This window comes from Elgaria multicarinata, chromosome 3, assembly GCF_023053635.1.
Source record: "Elgaria multicarinata webbii isolate HBS135686 ecotype San Diego chromosome 3, rElgMul1.1.pri, whole genome shotgun sequence".
Classification (NCBI taxonomy): domain Eukaryota; kingdom Metazoa; phylum Chordata; class Lepidosauria; order Squamata; family Anguidae; genus Elgaria; species Elgaria multicarinata.
This window is the reverse complement of record NC_086173.1, coordinates 142,695,013-142,711,645: the sequence shown is the minus strand read 5'-3', so window position 1 is coordinate 142,711,645 and position 16,633 is coordinate 142,695,013. Positions and strand designations below refer to the sequence as shown.

The 16,633-nt window shown below is 42.5% G+C and overlaps 2 protein-coding genes across 2 annotated transcripts in view; one reads left to right on the top strand and one right to left on the bottom strand.

Annotated features, from left to right (window-relative positions):
- The window catches only part of P4HTM (prolyl 4-hydroxylase, transmembrane), a 30,329-nt gene that overhangs the window by 7,716 nt on the left and 5,980 nt on the right, over positions 1-16,633 (bottom strand). The window contains exons 3-4 of the mRNA XM_063122083.1: positions 4,365-4,555; positions 2,936-3,032 (exon numbers count right to left, since the gene is read on the bottom strand). Of these exons, the coding sequence (XP_062978153.1) occupies positions 2,936-3,032; positions 4,365-4,555 (288 nt within the window). The remainder of the gene's footprint in view (positions 1-2,935; positions 3,033-4,364; positions 4,556-16,633) is intronic.
- LOC134396955 (secreted frizzled-related protein 5-like) lies at positions 7,659-16,262 on the top strand. Its single transcript, XM_063123567.1, has 4 exons — positions 7,659-7,864; positions 10,335-10,504; positions 12,650-12,736; positions 15,946-16,262. Exons 1-4 carry the CDS (start codon positions 7,686-7,688, stop codon positions 16,260-16,262), a joined length of 753 nt encoding a protein of 250 aa, XP_062979637.1. The 5' UTR covers positions 7,659-7,685.

Sequence of the window (16,633 nt, the reverse complement as noted above, 5' to 3'; positions counted from 1 at the left end):
TCCCGCTCAACACGCGTGTAGTTCCAGGTCCCTGGCTGCCCACTCCTTTATCCCTTTTCGGACCAGCCAGTACCATGACCCACACTAGTCAATCCCAAGCTCCACTTGGGCCTCCAGCCCCAAGCCACTTTTCCCACAGCTGAAACCAGTCAATGCTAATTGCCCTCGGCCTTGGGCCTTGCTGATAACTACCCAGGTGCTGACTTCTGGGAGAAGTGCGTAACAGGCTGTTTTTCTAAGATGGTTCTTGAGAGCGGTTTGCATTAACCCTCTTGGTCCAGAAGGCGATAGCAAGACTGCAGCCATCTTGGCCAACCTTCACAACGTGGACAATAAATTTTAAAAAGAAACAAGATTATTTTTAAAGCTCTAAAATAGATATTCACTGTATTTTTTAAACAACTGGTCTATACCAACATAATGCCTTGGTTCAAATGTACATATCGAATGCACTTCCCAGCACAATGTGGTCAAAGACTTCCTGGGTTAATTAACCAAAGTATTCCATTGTGTCTTAACTGGGAAACAATGGTTACCAGGATTCTGGAAACCAGTGTTTCCTGTTTGGATGCAACAGGAAACAATGGCTAATTATTCCAGGAAGTCTTCAAAGTTTGGCATTAGTGCTCCAAATAGTGTGCATGCCTGAATATTTATTTTTAATGTATTTCAAATATTTCTAGGCTGCCTTACAAGGCAGAAATAGCAAACTGGCAAGTCTAAAGATGTATCAGAAATGTTTAGTCTCAAGGAAGAAAAATTAGTATATGTATATATAAAAAAGTAGGAGCAACATCTGGCAAACCCAAACAATTAGTCTGTGCGCCTTGGCTGAAGAACAGGCCTTTCTAGAGCTACTGTAGACACAACAGATATTGTAAGGAAAGAGGAACATGACTGACTAGAGGCTCAGAGGGTGGAACAGCCATGCACGTCACAGCAGCACTGCCCATGAATACTGAAGTCCAGCAGACACCTGCACGTTATTCATTCAACCCTCTCTCCACAGGAGAGCTAAAAGTTGGTTTTAAAAACTATCATAAACATAAGATGCCACGCAGGCAGGAATCACAGAACAGCAGCCCTAGTCACAGTTCATTGTAAAGGAAAGAGGAAAGGAACAGAATCTGAGGAGAGGTCAACTTAGGACGGCCATGATGGTCGTTTATTTCCAGTGCATGCACCCATTTTCTATCCCTCTATTCCTTCAGCCTCCCATGATCTATCGCCACATCCAGGTTATGACCCTTGGCTTACTTGCTGCCACTCTGGTAACAATGGAAGGAGCAGCACTCGGGAAGTGAGGCCACCCCGGACGCCCCAAACAGGGCAGCGGGACCTTAATTGAAGTTCTTTAGTTCAGCAATGTTTACAGTGCTGGAAATGCCACAAACAGTGCATCCTCCCCTGGCCTCTGCCAAAGACGTCACAAGCTCAAAGGGCATCAGGGCATGGGCTTACCCACCGGATTTGGAGCCCCGTTCTCCATTCACCATAGTGCTGTTTCCCACTCCAAAGCAATCTCTCCAGGGCTGTGTAGATCATCAGGCAAGCTGGCAGCGAGTCTACACACTTTGCCCGTTTACTTAATTTGATTAGGAAATGGAGAGGCGTTCAACTGAAGGCATTCTAATTAGAGCAGGAGAGGTTGCAGCATACATCCGGGCCAGCAGGAGATCTGGGGAGGCCAGTGGGATGCTTGAGGCCTCCTGGAACCCATGTAGCCTCTAGCATAAAGCAGAGGGGTGGAGGGAAATCAGGCTGAGAAAACTGCCTCTGTATCCAACTGTCCATCAGATACCAGAGGCCACAGCAGAGCAAGCAGCCAACTAGAAAAGGCTCTCTGACAAAATAGTAGACCTTGAGTTGCCACACAATTCAGGCACTAAATATTAATGCAAAGACATGTTAGTTAACAGGCTTAGAGCCAGGGTCAAGACCAGTGGGATGGGGTGTGGGATAAGAAAGGAGTGAGAAACGGATGACATCTCCAGACAGCCATTTACTAGTGAACCAAAAGAAGTATTTGCTTTGGTGTACAGACTACGTGCGTGTTGTTACTGAATGTTCAGCTGCCTAGCATGCCTGAGGGAACACCCCTCTCTCCATATAATTGTTTTTCACAATCAGTTAGTGAAGTCCTACTGAAATTTCCTTCTTAAGCTTCTGTGAGGTAAATGTATTGTGGGTATAGTGGGAAGAGCAGGGTCTTCCGGATTGTAGTTCCAATGCTATGAAGTCCCCTTCCCACAGAAGCTTAAGGCTCCTTCCACAGGTGTTTAGAAAGCAAAGCAAATTTATTCTGAAATGCTGGAAATTCCAAGTACTACTTTGTATTCTGCAGTATTTTAAATTTGTTATGTTTTTTCTGAATAGCTCATCTGTAAAATGAAGCATAAACTTGTTACTCAAAGTTCCCCACTACCCATCATCCATGTGCCCCATCTCAAGATAGATCTCATAAGAACAATGAATTCGGGCTGTTCATAAAAGCCTTCTTCCTAATAAATAGTCTCCCAATTAATTGTAGTAGATCTCACCCAAAACCTTCCAAGGATTTCTTGAAGCATTTGCTAGGAAGAGAGTGGGAATGTTTCTGCATCCGGGTGGATTGGCTGACAGACCAGTGGGCTATACTGAATACAGAATAATCCAGTCTGAACACTAGAATATACAGGAAAAAAGTGGTTCTGACATGTATCAAGAGTATCTCCTCTGATTCCTGTGCCTCAGTTTCTCCTTCTGTTAATAGGCTTGGAAGAGCACAACAATTTATTTATAATGTTGAATAAATCTGCTTTGCAGTCTCTTATGGACTGTCCTGATGCTGCACTCATTTGGGGATGTCTCCTCTTCCTCGATTCCAATAAGCTCAGCCCTGCTAGGAGAGCAACGGTACACACTAGATTAGAAGGCAGCATTAACTCTGTCTCACCATTGCCATCTGGGTCTGCTTTCACTGCAGTGTACATCTCCCGGATGCTCTCAGGCGTCATCCACCTGCCATTTCCTAGACGGGTATGTGTCAGCACCTGAAATTACAAATATATTAAATGCTTCTTGGCAACTATTATCTAGAATGTAAAACTGAGTCTAGCATGTAATTTACATGCAAATGCTGCATCCTAGAAAATCTGGAGCACAGAAAAAGCAAGTGATTTTCCTAAGATCATTCAGATAAGAATTTCCCCTCAGATCCCAACTCCCAAATTTATTCCATCATTGTTAGGTAGGAGTCATCTTCCAAAGAAAATAACAGAAAAAGCATGCAGGATTGCATTTTATTTATTTATTTATTTATATAGCACCATCAGTGTACATGGTGGTGTTCACTGAGTTCAGGTATGCATGTCATATCTTAACGAATTGTATGAGTGTGAACAGTGACCACAGATAAAACACAAAAGGTGGAACTTTCATGTCACCTCTGGAAATCTTCTGCAACATAAATTAGTTCTTATGCTCAGTGATGCACATGCATCAGCGTTTTGGGGATTCAGCAACATACATGAGGCCATTGTTTTATATAGAGGCAGAAGTTATTACACTGCCAAATGCAAGATCTAATAAGGCAATGTCCAATTCTTCATGTCAACAGTAAATCCAATCATGACAGAATAGAGGTAATTTTATTGCAAGCATTGCCAACTTAAGCCTAGCTAATGGAACCCACAAACATGGAAATCAATTGTCAACACTATCTCTCATCTTTGAAGCACCTACAGATACAGACAATTTTTGATTATGCCTGTGACTGCAAGCCTGAGAAACGTTACAACAAGCCAACATTTCTTAAACAGAAGAAATTTCTCCTTCAGGCCTCTGCCCTATATGGAATTTGCCCTCACTGATACTGTCAATTAGACCACATGAAGTATTGTGGTAGGATGACCATGCACAATTAGATTAAAGGAATTTACATTCCCACACCCAAAGTTACTCAATATTAACAGTGTGGCTTCATGTGGACACAATCCTAAACCATGAACCTGGGAGTACATCAGGCTCACATGCTTCCTCCCCTCTCCAGCATGGCCATGGGGTGGAAATTAAAAGCATCTGCTTGTTTTCAACTAGCCATGGTTTGTCATATGTCCAATTTTAAAACTGAGGTTAATTTTAACTACGATTTATCAAAAACAAAACAAAACCCAGGATGGTAAACCAGTCTGAAGTTGGCTTTTGAGTCAATGCAGAGTTAGAGTTAACTGTAGTTTATCCTGGTTCATACTTAGAATCACAGAATAGTAGAGTTGGAAGGGGCCTATAAGGCCACTGAATCCAACCCCCTGCTCAATGCAGGAATCCACCTTAAAGCATACTTGACAGATGATTGTCCATCTTAATAGCAAATTCCTGAATACCTCCTTGAGCTGCAGCTGTCCATCCTGGTTATGGTCTAGTAGATTAAAGATGTCCATCTGGCTGATGTCTATCATTTCCATAGCTTCCTCATAGTCTTCTGTGGGCAGAATTTGGCTTTTCTGTAGCCCTTTCAGCTGAGCCAAGTGGATAATTAACTTACATTCATCCTCATTTAGGAAGTCTGGAATTTCTACCACGGGAGAAAGAGAGAGAAAAGTGAACTCGCCTACTAGGAGACGAACACCGAAAGAACACAAACATCTTCCTTGGTACTGTTCATACAATTGTTCCAAAGCGGAACAAGTGTTGGGGTCAAACACTCGTCCCCACTCTTATCAAGCCTCAATGTAAAGATCTTGGCTTGTATTCAGCCAGAGTCCACCCTGATGTTCTAATTGGGGAATTTTGGCTTAATGTAGGTTAACAAACTAGGAAAAGAAGCCAAGGTATGCCCTTGGGCTATTTTTCTCAATTTTTAACTGACATTAACCAAGAGTTCCCCAGTTAGGATGCAAGGGGGTACTTTGGCCTAATAAAAGTCAGGATTGTTGCACTGAAGCCAGCATATGATGGGAGGAGGGCAGGAAATGGGGAGACATGCTTGGCTCCTATACTCATTCCTAGCCTTATAAACCATGGTTTACAACGCCTGGAACAATCATCTGAACCACACCATTGTATATAATCTCTGATTTACCCCATACTCATCCACAGTGTTCTCATTAGTTGAACTCTCAGTGAAACACAGAGAAGGGTCTACAATTGCGACAGCCTCCCAAGGATATACTCTCCATCGCTGCCATCTCTTCCTACCACCATCCGAGGGTGGGGGAGAGAATGAAACATAAGCACTTGCTGTGCGCTTGGATGGTGCCACTCACTCTTCTCTCTCACTTCCTCACAAACTTCTACTATGCATGCAGGTCCAGGGACTATGCGCTACAGCTGCTGACTGTTGTTCACTGTTCTGTCTGCCATAGGTACAAAATCCATCCCTCACCCTGTTCCATGCAGGCTATAAGGAAGGAACACCCCATGACCAGCAGTAGTAGACAGGGTGCTCCCAGCTATTCCTCTATTTCAATACGCTCCTTCTCCCTTGCAAACGCCATCATAAGCAATTATACAACAGGTAAGGGTGTTCCTGCCATGCAGCTGGAGCCCTTACAGACACTACTCCTGCTACCCTGTAGTCTTTCGAGTCATTGGGAGGGTTCGGTAGACAATGGAGGGGGGAATAAGCAACCTACCGTGCGTTATTTCGCCAGTACTCTCCACACAACATGTTGCCCTGCCCCCCTGTCATGAGGCTGAAACTCCCATCATCCTTCCGGCCAGCTGTTGCTCCTCCCTCCCTCCTCCCAGGGCTATCCCATCAACCATTGCAAGTTCTGCCAGCTGTAGAGGAGTGGCCAGGGTGCTTTCTGCTGCTCCTGCCAGAGAACTCTATGTCCTTCTGAAATAATGCATGCCACATGGGAAAATCAGCAACAGAGCCAGCCACACGACATAATAACCAACGGGTCTCCAGAGAAGCAACAGAGCAGCCTGTTGTTTTTCTCCATTGCTTAATTCCAGAAATTAGAGCACTGTGAGTTGTTTGTCCCCCCTACCCCAGACGACACAGTAAGCAATGCAACGGATGGTTGACTCTTTACTCCCACCCGTTGCTTACTGTGTCATCCGAACCCAGCCACTGTCCAGCCACATGAGTCCTGCTGGACTGATTGGTTGGCAACCCTATATGTCTTTCCCCCTTTTGAAAATCTCCTCCACTGTTAACTCTGTCACATTTGTTGTGTCTTTGGAATGATAGCCAAAAAGTCCTTATCCAAATACTAGAATGATCTGGCTTTACCTGAACTCAGCATGGCGCTATTGTATTCGTACATTTAGCATTTAATGTCCAAATGTTTTACAGCCTTTTAATTAATTAATTCAAATATTTAAAGCCACCTCTGCCAGAATGGTGTACAAATATAAATAAAATATATTAAAAATACAAAATCTTACTCATCCATGAAACAATCCTGTGAGGTACTTCATTGTCATTCCCCTATTACAGATGAACAACTGGGGTTTGGAGACAACCCCAATTCCTTCACTATAATCTAAATCCAGCACTTGATGAAATACTCCACACTGACCACATCTAAAGAATGATATGCAAAGGGTTAACACATCCGGATAACAGTTTTAGCTCAGGATATTTTTAATTATTTTTTTACTTGCCAAGACCTAAGAAAATTGAGAAACCATTGCCTGATTCATAGAAAATGGAAAAGCAGAGAGCACAACTGACCACGGCCACATAAGCCCCCAACAGACTGCATTCCGCTACAAACAGGGCATAATCCTCTTAGAAGAGGCTTCTCCTTAACTACCCCCAAGATTAGTCAATGGCATAGGAAGCAAATTAACAATGAACCAGCACAACACGCTGATGTCCCTAAGGCGTTACAAGACCTACATTAAACTGCAATGGGCTGACAGTAAATGTTTTCAACCATCACCAGAGAACAGAGCTAGCCACTTGTATATCTCAGCAACTCATTACATGCCAAATAAAGAGGTACACCACTATCCACAATTAATTTCCTGTGGCATGAATACAAGATAAAAAGTTTGCCAATTACATCCTGTGTGTAAACAACAACCTCCAAGGTTATAAGGAGTCTATCCAAAGTTGGAGAAATCTCTCCAAACTAGTTAACAATCAGAACACAGGGCTGACACACCCCACTGCCTCTTTAACAATGGCAAGAGCTAAACAAATGTGACTTAATTAACTTTGTGATTGCTTTGTTACAAAACACAAGAGGGAGGAAAACAGTGGTGTTTATAAAATAACCACTAATCCCTGGGCAGGCAAAAGGGGAGGGAGGCAAACAATGATTCAATCAGATATTGGAGAGGCGGGGAACCATTCAAGCTGATTTGATTGCCCTCATTTCAATACCTGCTAGTCAAAATCCAAACAATTGTGGGGGGTGGGCACTGGCAAAGAAAAAACGGTGACATTAGAGCTTAATGAGAATGCATTCATACAAAGGTGGCCTCTCTGCTATAATAAACGAACCCCAGCAGGAAATCCTCAGTCTAGATTGCCTTTGGGAAGGCAGAATTTAATCTGTCACATTTCACTGGGGAGGGGCACATACAGAGAGCCTATGAAAACAGAATATCACTGCCATCCCACTATGCCGCGCACACAACAGCAGCTTCTAGTGCTTTTGGGTTATCTGCTAATCTGGGACTTCCCAGGAGTTTTTGGAAGCTACCGAAGAAGCTCTTCCAGATGCACATCAATTCCAAGAAGCATGGCTTTGTGTTTTGACATTGGGTACACTGAGATGAGACTCCCCAACCTGCTGGACCATGAGACAATGGCTGAAGCAATCCAGCAGTCTACCAGCTGGCTGCCCTTGTTAGCCAGAGAATGCCATCCAGATGCCAGGATCTTCCTCTGCTCTCTCTTTGCCCCAATCTGCTTAGACAGGTAAGGGTGTTTTGTCCAGCTTACTGCCAGGTAAATGTTTATTTGCTCTTCCCTTAGTTGCCCACCTCCCTTTCCCCCACCCCAGTTGCCACTCTTGAAACATCTGCATGGACATTCTGCCTCGTTTCCCCAATGCTGGCTCTCCCTAATGCATCTCTGTTTATACCCTCTGTAGTGTTGTCATACATGCTGACCTATATCAGATTTGGCTTAAATCACTTATGAAAATGTAAAACCAACATTGGCTGCAGTGTACGTTCAATGTCTCTTTCAATTTTGCATTATTCGGCACTAAGGGGTATATGGATTTTCTTAAATCCATTCTGTCTTTGTTTCATACATTATCAGGCGACTATTTTCTGTCGTCCACTCATTGATAGAATCAGATTTTTCTCAATTTCCCAAACTTCCATTCACGTTGGAAAATGTGCACTTCAAAAAATGCACAAATCCCACCCCACAAATCTGTTTTCACCCTCTAGCCTATGGAGGGAACGTGCATTTTCAGTTGATGTTTTTCTTTTATCTTTAGCATTTTTGTACAACAAAATTTGCGTAAAATTCCAGTATGTAAAAGAGGTCTGCAAGTCCACATAATTCAGAAAAAGCCGGTCTGCTGCAGAATCTGTAGGCTGAATTCATAGAAATACAAAGTTATCTGAATTCCTTGTGGGTTTTTCTGACATCCCTATTTGGCACAAACAGAATAAGACTCATTTGTTAAATCAGCTCACTGTTGCACTGATGTCTGTGTTATCACCCACAATGTTTTGTGAATGGCAGCTCTTAAGGTAATCATCACTTTCGGTAGGCTTTGAATTTCCATTCCCTTTTGACAACACAGTTAACATTTCCCCGCTCCCAGCATGTGTATCTGCCAATTTGAGGTTAATACTTCATGAATCTGATAGTGTCCAAGCTTATTCCAGAGCAAATTTGTTAGCCTTTAAAGTGCCATGAGACTCTGTTGTTTTTAAACAGAATAAGAACATGCCAAGTATTTTTACCTTTGAAGTCCTAGGCTGCACCATTCTGTACATGTATCTATCAAAGTGATCAGGTCTCAGAGGAGCTTATTACAAATTTCCTTATATCAAACTAATGATACTGACACTTCCATAATTTTTCATAAAGTATATTAAAACTGCAGCTACTTTATGAATAGTCTCAGCAACGTAATTTCAGAAATTTCTCTAACACAGATGATCCAGCTCCTCTCAGAATCAAAGGATACGCAGCTAGTTTTGTCAAGTAAACCTATGGCAAGTCCAAGACACAGATAATTATTTAAAATTGTATTATGCCTGTAGGGTATCTCTCACAAGAGAAACATTTATTTGTGGGGGAGGAGGAGGGAGATCTTAAAGCTCAGTGCATACCCTGAAAGCACAGAAAAGGTATAGTTCAGTGGTCAAACACGTGATTGTAGAACACGTGATTGTAGTTCAGTGGTAGAAAACGTGATATGCATGCAGAAGGTCCAAAGTTCATTCCCAGGCTTTGCTTCATTTTCCATCCTACAGGACTCTTCAAAGGTGTGTGGTCCTAAATTTGCTGTTAGGATTCTTTAAATCCCTTCAGTCAGATTAGCTGAGGTCTAGTAAAGGCCAACTACCTTGAATACACACATTTGGCTATTTGAATTAACACTGCTCTTCTAGCATCTTTATCATTTTCGAATACTGACATTGGTTCTCTATACCAACCTTCCTCAACCTGGTGCCCTTGGGCTTCAACTCAGCCAGCACTGCCAACGGTCAGGAATGCTGGAAGTTGGAGTCCAAAGCATCTGGAGGGTAGCAGTTTGGAAAAGGCTGCTCTAGATGCCACTATCACAGTCTAACATAACCATGAAACAGAACCCACAATGGAACTGTGCAAATAGGGAGTGGCTTGATTCTCAGTGCTTTTTACAGAGCTCTGTGACAAAGTCACTGGGTTGCAGTCTGAGGCATTAGGGAGAAGAAAACTGCTATGGAAAAAGGTGAAGCACTGTGGTATAAATTGGTAGTGGGAGTAAAACCTGTCCACCACTGCCCCGCATAAGAAGTCTTTCACTGAGGGGTCTCCATGTCATGCACAGACTGTTCTAATGGGTATTTTGCTGGTACCAGAATGAAACACAGCAACACCACATTTGAGTGGGTCAAGCAGCTAATGCTAATTTTTAAAAAAGTCAAAATACAAATCCTATTTATTAAATTCTTTAAATCAACATATTTCATTTTTGGCACAAGTTATTACGTGCATGCTTTTCTTTCCTAAATAAACCTTTCAAGGTGGAAACTGAAATACGATATCTAATGCAAATAATGAAGATATTTATACAGGGATTAAAACAACAGCAACTGTAGATATCATCCTAGTAGCAGGCTAGAGTTGCTCTGGGGTATAGAGTTGCTCTGGGGTACTTAGCAGGCACATGTTCCTAAAGTTTTGAACTGGTTCAATCTTTTCTCTCTCACTCTAGGCTCATCTATCCCTGCCACAGCCTGTGTGAAGCTGTCAGGAGTAGCTGTGCCCCAGTCATGGCTTGCTATGGCTACCCTTGGCCTGAAATCCTGAACTGCAACAAATTCCCTGAAGACCATGAGCTGTGCATCTCCTCAATCACCGATGAAAACACTTCCAGCAGGAGAAGTAAGGCATTTTGCTGTGTGTACTTGCCATATCACACACACACACACACACACACACACGCAGAGTCATAACAGCCCCATCTTGACAGAAATCCAGAAAACAGTAAAACAGAGAAGCAGAGGGGTGTGTGTATGAGTATTCATTCTCTGTATTAGCTCTGCTTGGCTTTTGCTCAATTCAGAGCAATCTGTAAGAGTCGAAAAGCTTATGAAATGCCAACATTTTCCTGTTTTATCACTGTATGGCTTTTTTTCATTGTATGGGATGTTATTGTGTAAGTTGCCTTGGGATGGCTCTTGCCCTTAAAGGTGGCCTGGAACTGTTCTAAATAAAATAAATAAGTAATAAAAAAACCCATCTTAAAATGAGAGAACTGAACAAAAATAATCCAAAATTGTGTGGAGGTCTTTAATGCAGGTTGTGCAGTAAAATCCTTGGCCTTTCATAGCTTGGCCTATTGCAAAGACATATGGCAGATAATATCTTCTTCTTAATAACTGAGGGATGTTGTTATATCTATTTTATACAAATGAAACTTAAGGCTAATAGATAAAGACTTGCCAAAAGCCATATCAATGACACCAAAGTTAAACTGAGGACTATGCATGAAGCCATTTCCAAGAAGAGTACAACGCGCTGGGCTCACAAGTAAATGGCCCATTTGTTCTTCTTAGCCCTTTGTTCCAACAGTCCAGGAATCCGCACCTGCTGCTCTGCGGCTTTTGCTAGAAGGCAGCTATATGAAGGCAAGGGCCAGGGGCAGAGCTGCTGTTTCTATCTAAATGGTTTAATCTAGGACAGGGATAGGCAATCTGGTGACCTGCAGGCCATTGGCCATGTTGGCTATGGTTGATGGGAGCTGAAGTCCAAGACATCTGCTACACTTAACCTAGGAGATCATATCCAAGACAAACACAAACTTTCCCCTCTAAACTAAGTATAATAGAAATAAAAACACAGTTCTTTATTTCCAAGCTACTTCAATGCCATTTTCTTGTTGGTTTTGTAGGAACACAGTGGCCCTGTTCAGAAGACACCTTAAACCATTGTGACCTGTTGGTTTTGTAGGAACACAGTGGCCCTGTTCAGAAGACACCTTAAACCACCGTGACGAAGGTTTTTTTGGTTAATAAAAAGCCTTAACAACAGTGGCTAAAGCCTCAAACACAGTGGTTTAAGGTGCCTTCTGAACAGGGCCAATAAAGTACTTGATTAGATTGGCAATTTTGTGCCAGAAGCAGTTTTCAGAAGCCTCTGGGTTAGAATGTGGTAAACCAGGAGGGTATCTACACGGAGCTTTTACTCCAGTTCTACTACATCCCAAAGTTGATTGTGTCAGATGATGCACGTCCCTTTCTGTAGCTCGCGTGACGTTTCTTGCCCTAAATTAATTTTTTCTCCAAACTGACTTTGTGAAGAATTTCCCTATCACTGCAGATGCAGTGCAGTTTGGGAATGTGTGTGACCTCAGCTGGCTAGTAGTGAGAACAGGGGGTTAAATACGGCTACCTGGAATTAACTCATTGCCTTCCATTGCACTTTGCCAAGTGCAGTTGTGGGGAGGGGAACCAGCCCTGCTGCTTTGAAAATGCTCCGTTGAGAATGTGGGTCAATTCCTGCCTTTCCACTTTTTACTGCTGCACTATTTTGCAGTTGTTAAAGCCTGTTGACTCAAAGCTTCATAACTACAAAGGAGCACAACTGAGAGAGGCTGGGTGACTGTTGATTTGAAGCTGCACAGGTGCACAGAGGCATAGTTTTACTGCTACGGAGTTGAGCAGAAGAAGAAAAAATACTTTCGGGAGCCTAATTGTTAGTTGCTATTTGCTGTGCGTTAGGGCTGTGTAACCGAACCTGCGAAGTTTCAGGGCAGGATATTCCACACTCAAGCCTGCCCATGTATCACAGTGGTTGTCGCTTTGCAACTGCAATGCTGTGGGTTTTGGGGAGGATCAGCTATAAAAGCTGATAAGACAGCCCCCAGGTTATTTTGTTTGAAGAGAGAGGGAAACCAGACAAAATTCTCTTGGACAACAGACAAAAACAATCTCCTTGCTTCTGGGCAGTGACTGTCAGCATACTCCAAAGTTCTCTGGGCTACATTAGTCACAAAGAAATCTTATAACTTTGTGTGTGTTCCAGCAGTGCCCCGAGCCAGCTGCAGGGACTGTGAACTTGAAGAACCTAGCTCTGCCAAGGAGATTCTGGAAAACTTTTGCACCAGTGATTTTGGTAAGTAAATCACTACTCCCTACCCTTCTAACTATTGAGACAAAGAAATAACCCTCTACGTGCCTCAGCAAACAAGTGGCAGATTTCCATATTTTCCAATAAGTAATGGCCAAACAAGACAAGAGGACAGAGATCCATGATCAGATCTGCAGTCTTTTTAAATTTTTGGCAAATACCAATTGGCCGATGGAGGGAGCATGGTGTTAAAGAATGGGGGCTTGACTATTTGCCCCCATGCTCTCCTCACAAGAAAAATGTAGTTGCCCCCTCCCAAGTGATTTCCTCTGCTAGGGAAAAGTTATGTGTACTCATAGGTTTCCCCTAATGGGACCAATGGCAGCTGAGGAGGAGATTTTCATTGGGAACACAGAGCAAGGGGCAGCAGGGGACAGGTTAACTCTCCCAGAGCCATAGTCTGAATATGGATTACTTCTCTCCACCCGCTATTTCTATTTGCTAAAATTTAAAGAGGTGAGAGTTCAGATCATAGATCTCCACCATCTCATCTAGTATGGTTTTAAGACTATCAAGGAATTCTTTCAGACCTACTCAACCCAGTCTTCTAGCCGAGCCCTATCATTCTCTCCTCTTAAAGCCTTGGAGAAGTCACAATCCATGATGTTGACTATGTGGGGTGCTACCCCACTCTACCTTACCACTTGGCTGAATCACAAGAATACCATTCAAAAAAATCAAGAAACATGAACTATCTAACCCCTCAAACTTTGGAACAACATCCATCCAATTCTTATTAAGAAAATGCAAGCATGTTAAAGTGCAGCTTGGCAGTGTCCAGCACTATTTTAAGGTATTGAAAACACAGGGTGACTTTATAACCCGCCCCAATAGGCTTTAAAAAAACAAAAAGGAAAAAATTAGGTCTCAAAGATTTTTTTTTAAAAAACATAAAAATAACTAAATAACAGAAATACAGATAATAAATTTATGGCATAAAACAAAATATGTATGTTTGCTCATTCTTTGGCAGGATTAAGGCACTTACTCGCAAGAAAGTGTGTATTTTATAACACTTTTGTGCACATTAAAGCCGAACAAACTTAATATGGTGTAAACTTGCTGGCCTCCAGATATTTTGGGCCACAGCTACTAGCAATCTTGAACATTGGCCATGCTAGCTTGGCCTGGTGGGAGTTGGTCTAAAACATCTAGAAAGCATCAGGCTGGGGAAGACTGGACTAGAGGCCACATCATCAGATGTGCACTTTATTATCGCCAAGAGTCAGGTAACAAAGCTATTCTGACCTGGGAATCCAAAAGGCAGCCACTGTCTTGAGATGGAAGAGAGAGAGTTGGGTGTCATCCGTATGCTGATGATACTCAGCTCTACTTCTCCTTGACATCGGAGACAGCTGGGGTGTGTGTGAAGGTGCTGGATCTGTGCCTGGAGGCTGTAATGGGCTGGATGAGGGGTAATAAATTGAAGCTGAATCCTGATAAGATGGAAGCTGTATGGATTGGTGGTTCTCAAGTCTGCGAATTGGGTAAGCAACCTGTTCTGGATGAAGTGCACTCCCTCTGAAGGAGCAGGTGTGTAGCTTGGGAGTATTCTAGGTCCATCCTTGTCAATGGAGGCCCAGATGGACTCCGTTGCCTGGAGTACTTGGGGTCAGCTTCAGCTGATCCGCCAGTTACAGCCTTTCCTGGACAAGGATAACCTAGCCACAGTAGTGCATGCACTTGTAACTTCCCGATTAGACTGCTGCAATGCACTCTATCTGGGGCTGCCCTTGAAGTTGCAGCTAGTGCAAAATGCTGCTGACCAGTACATCTCACAGAGACCACATAACACCGGTCTTAAAGGAATTGCAGTGGCTGCCTATACGCTTCCAGTCAGAATTCAAGGTGTTGGTAATGACTTTTAAAGCCCTAAACAGCTTGGGACCTTGATACTTCAGGGAGCGCCTCTCTCTGTATATGCCTGCCTGAGACTTGAGATCCGTTGGAGGAGCCCTCCTCTGTGTCCCACCATACGCTATGGTGGGACATGGGAGAGGGTCTTTTCTGTTGTGGTACCCCGGCTGTGGAATGCCCTCCCTTTGGAGGCCCAACTGGAGCCGGCACTGGCTTAATTTCGGTGCCAAGTTAAGACATGGCTTTTTAACAAAGCCTTTGATCGCTAAATTCATGAAGTTTGTACATTGTTTTAATTGGTTTTTACTGTTTTTAAATTCTATACTGGTTTTAACATATTAATGGTTTAATTTGTTTTTAGCTGTATGTTTTTATTGTTTTATATTGTTTGTATGATTTTACCTCTACTCTGCCCTGAGATCCTTGTGATATAGGGCAGAATATAATAAATAAATAAATAAATAAATAAATACACAGACAATGGACAATTATCACCACCCAATCAACTATTAACGCCACGCCCCCAGCAATATATTCTCCACATTCTGCATTTTAGGTTACTCTGCATTTTAAAGACATCTCATATTTGGGTGATACAGATGACCTCACAAATCATGTGGTTTTTTGAACCAATGCTAAACTTATTCTTATAATCAGGTGGATAGTAAAATTAATTTTCTAAAGAACTAAAGCTCAGAATGGGGATCTCAAATTAATAGCACTCAATCCTAATTTCCTAATTCTAACAGGTTTGATTTGTTATCACATCAAAGGAGATTCTGGACTACTGAGATAAGTTAAATCCTATCAGGAGAAGGTTTTGGCCAAATAGTCACCACCAACTAAGCGATGTCAGGGACAAAAGGAAAAGTGGTAATTACTTCAAACCACATGTCCCAAGGCCTGTCACTACAATGAGCCAGACAGAAAAAGTTCTACAATTATAGTTGGGATTTCTCATATGCAGAAAAATCAGACAACTTAATGCTGTTGCATCATCTACAAAAAAAAAGAAAAAGAAAGAATCCACAGTAGCCTAAGCCTCAAGTGGAAGGCTTCTGATGTGCCTTAGAATTTTATGAAGACATCTGATGATCTGTGTTGCCAGTATCATCAGATAATGAATCTTCCTAAAATGAATTTGTTTGTTAGGGGAACTGGGTAATACATTTTGAAAGATTTGTTTTGAGAATTTCACTGGACTAAACTAGCACTGTTGTCCAGGTACAGAGCAAAACTGTAGCTTGTCAGAGCCACATCAGAAAGCAATTGGTGAGAGAGTTGATGATTACCTATTTTAATGGCAGTTTGATTTATTTAACTTGTATTTGGTACAGCTGTGAAAATTAGGATTTTGAGGAAGAACAAGACATCCACCATTGCTGACTTTGACCTTGACTCCAAGTTGGAAGTTCTGAAGCATGGTCCCCTCCTCAAGACTGAAACTCACCCCAAACTTCAGCAGTGGCTGAACTTAGACGCTACCTGTGTACATAACATCATGAGAGGCACAAATACAGGGGTCTATGTGATCAGCGGAGAGGTGCAGAATGACAAAGTTGTGGTGGTGAACAAGGCCTATGCCTGGCACAAGAAGAACCGAAATCTACAGGCTGCTGTGCGACGATGGAAACATTACAAATGCCGAACTTGAACTGCTTCTAGTCCCTGGCATGAAATCTAATCCAATGTTGCTCCTCTACGTGTATCTAGAAGGTTTTCTTCCAGAACCAAGGCTTCAGGCACGTAACTGTTTGTAGAACATCTTTGCAGTAGAATTACAAAATTAAATGGATAACCAAGCAGCAAGATTCATTGCACTATGAAAGTGGTTTTCGAACTGTGTTTTGAGGAACCCTAGGGTTCCCCAGAAGCTTATCAAGGGTTCCTTATCAGATCAGTAAGCTTTCCTACCATTGCTAATATCCCTCCTGAATATGTAACTGAAGGGAAAGTTGGATCTATTATATGGGACTTTGTGTTCACCAAGGTCAAAGGAAGGACTCAAAAAGCCTGGCCAGTTCT

Bases quoted from the DNA above. Each gene is read 5' to 3' on its own strand.
- LOC134396955 (XM_063123567.1), top strand. From the start codon at position 7,686: ATGGCTTTGTGTTTTGACATTGGGTACACTGAGATGAGACTCCCCAAC. The intron at 7,865-10,334 runs GTAAGGGTGTTT...CTCTCACTCTAG, and splicing joins GCCCCAATCTGCTTAGACAG to GCTCATCTATCCCTGCCACA. The intron at 10,505-12,649 runs GTAAGGCATTTT...GTGTTCCAGCAG, and splicing joins AAACACTTCCAGCAGGAGAA to TGCCCCGAGCCAGCTGCAGG.